The sequence below is a fragment of the Sinocyclocheilus rhinocerous genome, unplaced genomic scaffold (genome assembly GCF_001515625.1).
Source record: "Sinocyclocheilus rhinocerous isolate Xijiao unplaced genomic scaffold, SAMN03320098_v1.1 scaffold2501, whole genome shotgun sequence".
In the NCBI taxonomy this organism is placed as follows: Eukaryota; Metazoa; Chordata; class Actinopteri; order Cypriniformes; family Cyprinidae; genus Sinocyclocheilus; species Sinocyclocheilus rhinocerous.
The window spans coordinates 28,539-38,258 of NW_015660599.1; the positions used below are offsets into that span (position 1 = coordinate 28,539).

Sequence of the window (9,720 nt, forward strand, 5' to 3'; positions counted from 1 at the left end):
ACTGTATATATATATATATATATATATAAACACATGTAATATAAATATATAGAAAGAGAGATATCAGTTATTTAAAAAAAACTTTATAGAAAAATATGTAGAGAGATATACAGCTATAAAATTGGCATTGAAACGCAACAATTTTCCTGTCAAAACACTAAAGAGTTTGACTCTCATCATGTGACTTTAAGGTGATCATTCCACAACATTCTATTTAAAGCACCTCAGACCAGTGCAAATAAAGCCGTCACACACACACATGAACACGGAGAGCCGCATGCAGAGCTGAAAGGCACGTGTGTGGTACCTGTGTGTAGCCTGATCTCTGCTGGGATGCTCAGGGTAACAAGCACTTCCTGTCCGGCTATATGTGCGTGTGTCTGTCTCTCACTGCAGCGATTCTCTCAGTGTGTGTCGGGACGCTCGGGGAAAAGATGTAATAAAATATTTACAAAAATGTGAGGGGTGTACTCACTTCTGTGAGATACTGTATATATATATATATATAAACACATGTAATATAAATATATAGAAAGAGTTTGACTCTCATCATGTGACTTTAAGGTGATCATTCCACAACATTCTATTTAAAGCACCTCAGACCAGTGCAAATAAAGCCGTCACACACACACATGAACACGGAGAGCCGCATGCAGAGCTGAAAGGCACGTGTGTGGTACCTGTGTGTAGCCTGATCTCTGCTGGGATGCTCAGGGTAACAAGCACTTCCTGTCCGGCTATATGTGCGTGTGTCTGTCTCTCACTGCAGCGATTCTCTCAGTGTGTGTCGGGACGCTCGGGTTCACTCGTGTTTGGCTCGTACCACGTTGCAGATGGGGGGGAGGGGGGTGTGGTGGCGGGACGCACCACTGTGTGTTTAAACCCTACTGCGTTTCCAGTGGAATCCTGGGAAAACCAGCATGAACACACCTCTGTGTGTGTGTGTGTGTGTGTGTGTGTGTGTGTGGCTGCGTCCCAATGCAGCACTAGCGTACTGTGCAGTACATACTCTGTAGTGTGTACTTGTGCACAAGTAGTGCGCTTCACTGTAGTCATGTGACCTCATTATGTAACATTTTATTCAAGGAGGAAAGGAGAGAAATGAAGTGCTCAGTAAGGCAGCTGTAGCCCCGCCTCTCAGTCGAACAAGCCAATCGCGTGTCTGTTTACTCCAGAACACACACCAGCCTGAAAAATACAGTTTTATTTGTGTGTATACGTATATTTATATAGATTTTTTTTATTTTTAAATACAAGTATTATTATTTTATGACTATTTTTTTCTATTTGTTTTATTATTGTAGTATTTATTAGCCCCGCCTCTCAGTCAAACGAGCCAATCACACGTCTTTTACTCAAAAATGCACATTAGCCGATCTACCCTAAAAAAAAAAGTTTTATTTGTGATTTGAGTTTAAGAATTTATGATGCCATTGTTGTCAGATTTTTCTCATTTGAATTTAAACATAAGACTTTTTTTGTTTGTTTTTTATGCGCATCTAGAAACTAATTCGCTTAAGTTTGTTAATACTTTCTTTAATATTATCTCTAGTAGTGTTTATTAGTATACATAATTCTTTCTTTTACATTTTTTATTGATATATATTATTGTAACGTGGTGTTTTGTTGCACATCTAGACATTTTTTTTCACTAAAGTTTGCTAAAGACTTTTTAATGCATTAAAAATGCATTTCTTTTTTTTTTTGAAATTTCAACCAAATATAAGATGGTCACCGAATGAATGGACATGCCTTATAAGCATTTAATTCAGAAACATAATCTGCAAATTACAATTTATGGTTCTTTTACATTTTTAAGCCAATTGTGTGTGTTTATTTTTCTTCTAGTTTCTGTACAACCAATCACAAACTGACATATTATTCTGTTTCAGATAAGCCCCGCCCCTCAACGACCGTGATTGGCTGTTCTATTTTAGCCTTTTACTGTGTATGCAGGCGGTTATTGAGCAGAATAAGCTGTGAAGTGAAATACACACACACACACACACACACACACACGTCCAGCAGATGGAGCTCTACAACAGAAATACACAACGGTTTGTTGTGTAATAATAATACATTTTCTATGTAAAGTCCAGTACAGGTCAGCTAAGATATAACAATTAAAAAAATTAAGAATAAAAAAAAAAAGTATATAATTTTTGTCCTTTTTTAATTAAAATTTGTAATTATAATTACATTAGTGTGTATGTATTATATATAATATAATTATTTATTTATAATTATATTAGTATGCATGTATTATTTTTAGTAATATTACTAGTATTTATGATGTTATTTTTAAATGTAAGGTTGTTTTTCAATCTAAATGGTTGCAAATAGATATTCATCTGTGTTTTGGACTGTCAAAATGTTAAGCTTAAAATATTATGTTTCTCACTCATGTTCTCTTCATTAGTTTACACTTTTTTCTCTCTACATTTTTTGTATCTTTTTTTTCTCCTGTGCAATCATTCACTAAGACATATCCTAGAGTCATATATTGTTGTGCACTTAACTGAATTTTCTTGTAATCGTTGCGTTCTCGTCTCTTTCAGATAAACCAGAAGGTTGCAGGCTCAGGTAAAACCGGACGCACAAGCTCCTGTGTATTTCATGAGCTCTCACGCCTGGACCAACACTTTCCCACAATCTTTGGACTGTCAAAATGTTAAGTTTAAAATATTATGTTTTTCATTCATGTTCTCTTCATTAGTTTACACTTTTTTCTCTCTACATTTTTTGTATCTTTTTTTTCTCCTGTGCAATCATTCACTAAGACATATCCTAGAGTCATATATTGTTGTGCACTTAACTGAATTTTCTTGTAATCGTTGCGTTCTCGTCTCTTTCAGATAAACCAGAAGGTTGCAGGCTCAGGTAAAACCGGACGCACAAGCTCCTGTGTATTTCATGAGCTCTCACGCCTGGACCAACACTTTCCCACAATCCCACTTTCCTGCACTTTTCATTAATATATTGAAGCGTTCAGGACGAAACCAACAAAACTGGCTGGAAAATGATGAAAGTTGGTCGTTTCTGTTCTGAGATCAGACTGAAACACTGACCATTAATAATTCACCTCACATGTGTTTGACCAGTGCAACGGAGATTAGTAAATACATTTAAAATCATTTAAAAATAATTCAATAAAAAACTGTTTAAATAAAATAATATTTAATAAATATTTTTAAATATTTATTTTAATATGGCATCCATTTTGCTGAGTAAAAAAGCACTCAAAAAGAAAACAAACTCCAAACTGGCCTGAACTGCTTGAAGATATGGTCCCCTATCACACCCCACCCCGTCTATCTCTCAGCCCTTCTGTCTCCCCGCTGCGGCGGCACTCACCCGGGCTGGTCCTGCTGGGTAAACTGCCTCTCTTGCAGGGTTTAGCTTTGCTTTTGCTCTGTGCCGGAGCTGGACTGGAGTCCGACATGCTGCCGACCGTCTGTCTGCACAGAGACGGATGGAGAGAGACAGAGAGAGACGGGACAAGAGAGCACTAGGAGACTCTCTTATCAGAGCAGGAACATATGCACGGGGGGCGGGGCTTGGGGATCTCTTAGCACAGTAGTGGAGGCGGAGCCACTCCCTTCATACATCAGCAGAGGGGAGGGGCTTAGGATTCCCCCACAACAGCTGTTGAAAGTACTGTATATATATATATATATATATATATATATACAAATAAAATAAATATAATAAATGATGTACTTGTAAAATTAAAAAAGATGCAAAAATGTAAAAAAGAATTGTGCATTAAAAATGTAAATTATAAATAAAAATACCTAACATAAATAAATACAAACATACATATATAAAATTAATTGAGGTGTGTTTTGTTCAGTTTAAGAGCAAACCTAAAAAAAAAGCACACATTTAAAGAATATAAATTAATTGTGCATATAAAAATAAAAAATTATAAATTAAAATTACAAAGAAGCAAAACTAATAATAATAATTAAAATTAAAACTAATTACGCCAAATGATCTATTTGTAATTTTGACAAAATGTCCACAATACAATGTGCTCAGCAAATTAACTGATTATTTAATCATATTTTTGACTCACGATTTGATCGAACTTACGAAAAGATAAAATACGTTCCGAATGGCATGCTAGCATACTATTTCTGCAGTCTGTAAGGTTTTCTAAAATGAACTGAGTTGTGCTCAGTTTAAAAGCAAATAATAAAAAATAATAAAAAGTGCATTATAAAGAAAAAAGATTTAAAAAAATAAAAAGCGATTAATAAATAAATAAACAAACAAACAAACAGACAAAATATAAAAAATGCGATTTTTTTTCATAGCATACTTTGATATTGTAGTATGCAAACAGAATGGAGTATGCATTACGTTCAGCACATTTACAGACACAGCCAACACAATAATTACGTAATAAGAAGGACTTTTTTTTCACGCGGACTTTCAACTCTGTTAAACCGAGAACTTTTACCTGGTTAAACATTCACCTGATCGGAAAAGAGCTCAGTTCAGCTCTGATCTGATATAACCGCGAATTAAGTAAAAAAAAAAATTGTTTTGTTTAAACTGCTTCTTTAAGAAATGAATCCAGTCATGCAAAAGTGCCAAACAATGAAAACACCAATTACAGATTCGTAGATGAACTTGAGTTGATAGTATCAGAAAACAGTGAGGAATCGTTTATTACAGTGTAATGCTGTGTGCATTATTGCACTATTGCTTCTTATGTGTAACAGCATTGGATATATATCATATGCGTGTATGTATGTAGCTTAGTTGAGCAGAATTAGCTGTTATACAGTGTTGAATGCTGTTATAGACAGTTTTGTTGTTCTGGACTCACTCGTCATGTCTGATCCGGTTTGAGCCAAACTCAGATGCTGATGAAAAGATGATGATAATTAATAACAATAACAGCCTAATGGTAGGTAGTTTCGGTGTTTAATATCAGCCGGATGACTGCTGAAGTTCCTCCGTTAATCCGGATTTCGGAGTCTCGTTAATAAAGTCGGAGTGGATTCGGACCCTTCAAGTTTTTCAGGAACTTTGATAAAAAATTTCGCCGAAAAATGGAGTCGCGCTTAAAGGGGCCGCGGCACATTTACACGCGGGACCGATCAGAACGCGATTTAAATCGAATGTGATTCGATCAGAACTATGGCTGGTGTACAGGTACCTCAGAGTTATTTTAAAGCAATAAATCAATAAATGACGTGTATAAGCTGAATCAGAGGAGTGTTTTAAGAGTGAGAGTAGATGGAGTCCATTCCGTTCCAGTTTCAGTGTTCAGTTTCTCTTCCATTTCAAAGTACTTTATTGCTGTTTTCCATTATTTTAATTCAACTTTCGAATCCAAACCATCAATACACAGAAAAAGACGGCGACATATATAGTTCTTTATACATTTTCTTATGTTAAATTACACGACCAGTCAAAAGTTTTTGAACAGTAAGATTTTGAATGTTTCTGCTCACCAAGGCTGCATTTATTTGATCCGAAATACAGCAAAAGCATTAATATTGTGAAATATTTTTACTAATTAAAATAACTGCTTTCTATGTGAATATCTGTTAAACTGTAATTTATTCCTGTGATTTCAAAGCTGTATTTTCAGCATCATTACTCCAGTCTTCAGTGTCACATGATCTTCAGAAATCATTCTAATATTCTGATTTGCTGCTCAATAAACATTTCTGATTATTATTATGCTGAAAACAGCTGAGTAGAATTTTTTCAGGTTACTTTGATGAATAGAAAGTTCAGAAGAACAGCATTTATCTGAAATATAAATCTTTTGTAACATTATAAATGTCTTTATCATCACTTTTGAAAAGTATTAATTTCTATAATTTCTTCCCCCCCAGAAAAATGATACTGACTCCAAGCTTTTGAATGGTATAGTGTGTAATGTTACAAAAGCTTTTTATTTCAGATAAATGCTGATCTTTGGATCTTTCTGTTCATCAAAGAATCCTGAAAAAATTAGTTTTAAACTGTTTTAAATATTAATTATAATAAATGTTTCTTGAGCAGCAAATCAGCATATTAGAATGATTTCTGAAGATCATGTGACACTGAAGACTGGAGTAATGATGCTGAAAATACAGCTGCGCATCACAGAAATAAATTACATTTTAACAGATATTCACATAGAAAACAGTTATTTTAAATAGTAAAAATATTTCACAATATTACTGTTTTTGCTGTATTTTGGATCAAATAAATGCAGGCTTGGTGAGCAGAAGAGAATTCTTTAAAAAGCATTAAAAATCTTACTGTTCAAAAACTTTTGACTGGTAGTGTATATATGTACAGTAGTTTACTGCCAGATATGATTATATTCACGCAATGAACCTTTAGCACATGAAACATCACATATAGATTCATGATGCTGTGAAGGTTTTGTCTTTTATTTGCATGATTTGTTTGGTTGTTTTGTCATGTTTGCTGCTCTTCCTGACGTCTTTATTGGTTCTGTGTTGTCTTTGTAGTCATTTGTTCATCTTTGACATGATTTATGTTGTGTGGAATGTTAATTCATGTCATGTTAATTGACGTTTGTTTTTGTTTTTATAAATCCTTCAAACGGTTGTTAACAGTATTGCTTGAAGCCCCGAAGTAAAGGCACCATAACTTGCGTTACTTTCAGAAAACACTGATCCAGGTCACTACACTTCTCTCTCCAGAAGAAAAGACTAATGTAACCTCACATGTGTTTCAATTAGAGTTACTTTGCTCAGATTTGCCAAAATACTAAAGTCTACAATCAAAAGCCACTAAACTAAAGCATTTCTCATCAAATTTTCCCAACACCAAATTTCGCAGTTAATCAAATGCAAATTTATCCAAACGAACAATCGCATTTACTGGTTACTGTATGTTTTCATTAACTTTTACATTAACTTTAACTTTTACACACAATGAACAGTAGTTTAGTGTGATAAACTAGTGCATGTGCGCATTAAGATTGCACACAAGATTGCTTGATTTAGCCTGTTAGAATGACCCCGATATTCAAGATGTGAAGGAAAAAGACTTTTCATATCTTTTATATTTTCCTCATATAACATAGTTAAGCAATATCACATGAGCAAGAGTGCTGTTTTTCACAAATATCAGCACAACTGCAAATGTTATTTTGATTTCATACAACAGTTAACGTCGAGTTAACAGGTTTGTGCTCTATTTCACAACAAACTGTTCCAAACAAATCCACAGAAGAACCGCTGATCTCTCAGTGCGACACTTGGTACTGAATAAAGCCGCGTTTTCGAAAGAATCGAGTGAGTCAATGACTCATTCGTTCCTGAATTGGTTTAATGAATGATTCAATGACTCATTCATTAAAGTAAAAGTTCACCCAAAAATGAAAATTTGCTTAAATGTTTATTTTTGAGATGTTTTTAACTGTAAACCATTGCTTCCAGCTAAAACACGAGTCCATAATTCATAATAACGCTTCCTGCAGTGAAAAAGTGCATCTGCTGTTGTCTCTCACATCAAAATCCAGCCACATATTTGTTTAGCTAATCTCGGATGCCCTGAGGATGAGGACATTTTCAGCTAATTGTCATTTTTAGGTGACCTGTTCCTTTAAGATGCAGCTTCTGTTTTTTTCTGTGCAAAGATGGAATTCGTTGATACTGATTTCATTTGATTGGTAACAGTCCTGTGGTGTCTTGTTATCCTAATTGAATTGATTGATTAAATGCAAGAAATTGACATTAAAGATGATGAATGGGTATCGAATCCAACACTCCTGCTGTTAGTTTTCATGCCGGGCCAGAATTCATTTAAAAATGTAAGATCAGCGAAAGCTTGTTGATGGATGTGGGAGCGGAAACTATGTCTGAGGTCACAGCCAGATGAATATCACAGCTCAGTCGTGTTTCAGAGTGCTTTCAGCCATTTTAAGCAGCACTATGCAGTGAACCGATGAAGAGAATGTTTCTCAAATTAGTTTTGTTCTGTTTGTGTTTGTGGCGTCTGGTCGGTGAGTTTGAAATGTGTTTTTATGGTTCTGGTACCATCTAATAAATTAGTCAGAGAGGATTAACATTCACTGATATTCTCATATGCACATAAATGAGTGTGATTTTACTCAACTCTTTGTACAGTTGTAAGGGATTGACTCAATTAAATATGAAGCTCAAAGTTATTGCTCAGTTTTAAAAGTGTTTTAGTCAAGCTTCATGACAAACTCTGTTCTTCAGGAGTGTTTGGTTACACAGCACGGGCATCAGTGTCAGTGATTAAAGGAGAAGCTGTCACTCTAAACACTCGTCTTACTCAAATAAATCAGGGTGAGTGGATTCAGTGGTGGTTTGGGAAATATTTGATAGTTGATACCAACGTAACGACTGGCAGCATGACTGTATATGATGATGGTCCTGACGGGAGATTCAGAGACAGACTGAAGCTGGACAATCAAACCGGATCTCTGACCATCACAAACACCACAACTGAACATGCTGGACGTTATGAATTACAGACCAGACCAATGAGCAAAAGATTCTATCTCACTCTCTATGGTGAGTTAAATATTTGTTTCACTTGCTTATATTTTAAGGTGAAATTTAAATGTGAAGCTAATTTACTTTAGTAAGTCGTCATGAAGTTATTTCCCTGTTGAAAAAAACAGCATATGCTGGTTAGGTATGTTTTGACACTGGGATGCTGGTTTATGCTGGTCCTTTGCTGGTTTATGCTGGTCATGTGCTGGTTTATGCTGGTCCATTTGCTGGTTTATGCTGGTCATGTGCTGGTTTATGCTGGTCCATTTGCTGGTTTATGCTGGTCATGTGCTGGTTTATGCTGGTCCATTTGCTGGTTTATGCTGGTCATGTGCTGGTAAAGGACCAGCATAAACCAGCAAAGGACCAGCTTAAACCAGCATCCCAGCATCAAAACATACCTAACCAGCATATGCTGTTTTTTTTCAACAGGGTTAAAAGTCTCAATCTGTGACAAACCCTGTTTCTGTGCGTGTTTGTGATGCAGAAGAAATATCAGTGACTGAGGGAGATTCTGTCACTCTAAACATTAATCTTACTGAAGTAAGTGACAGCGACATACTGTGGGAGTGTGAAACAGATATGGCTTTAATAGCTGAAATCATCAGAGCTGCTGGACGATTCTCCACATTTGATGGTCCTGACGGGAGATTCAGAGACAGACTGAAGCTGGACAATCAAACCGGATCTCTGACCATCACAAACACCACAACTGAACATGCTGGACGTTACAAACTAACGTTAAATGGAAGAAAACGGGTATCAAAAGCATTCAGAGTTTCTGTCTATGGTGAGTAGAGAACATCCAGTCTTTCAAATGATCATTTTATAGTTCGAGATGGACACAATGACCAGAAAATAATTCTTATGTTTTCAGCTCGTCTGCCTTGTCCTGTCATTAGCAGTAATTCTTCACAATGTTCATCATCATCATGTTCACTGTTGTGTTCAGTGTTGAATTACAGACCAGACCAATGAGCAAAAGATTCTATCTCACTCTCTATGGTGAGTTAAATATTTGTTTCACTTGCTTATATTTTAAGGTGAAATTTAAATGTGAAGCTAATTTACTTTAGTAAGTCGTCATGAAGTTATTTCCCTGTTGAAAAAAACAGCATATGCTGGTTAGGTATGTTTTGACACTGGGATGCTGGTTTATGCTGGTCCTTTGCTGGTTTATGCTGGTCATGTGCTGGTTTATGCTGGTCATGTG

At 35.6% G+C, this 9,720-nt stretch overlaps 2 protein-coding genes across 2 annotated transcripts in view; one reads left to right on the forward strand and one right to left on the reverse strand.

Annotated features, from left to right (window-relative positions):
- Positions 1-3,549, reverse strand: part of LOC107725341 (AMP deaminase 2-like) — a 17,352-nt gene extending 13,803 nt beyond the window's left edge. Inside the window, exon 1 of the mRNA XM_016534579.1 lies at positions 3,355-3,549. Coding sequence (XP_016390065.1) covers positions 3,355-3,442 — 88 coding nt within the window. The 5' untranslated portion in view covers positions 3,443-3,549. The remainder of the gene's footprint in view (positions 1-3,354) is intronic.
- Positions 3,550-7,745: 4,196 nt separating this feature from the next.
- Positions 7,746-9,485, forward strand: LOC107725339 (uncharacterized). The gene is made up of 4 exons (XM_016534577.1): positions 7,746-7,987; positions 8,208-8,525; positions 8,995-9,297; positions 9,385-9,485. The coding sequence occupies exons 1-4, from the start codon at positions 7,930-7,932 to the stop codon at positions 9,483-9,485; spliced, it is 780 nt and encodes a 259-aa protein (XP_016390063.1). The 5' UTR covers positions 7,746-7,929.
- Positions 9,486-9,720: the final 235 nt, after the last annotated feature.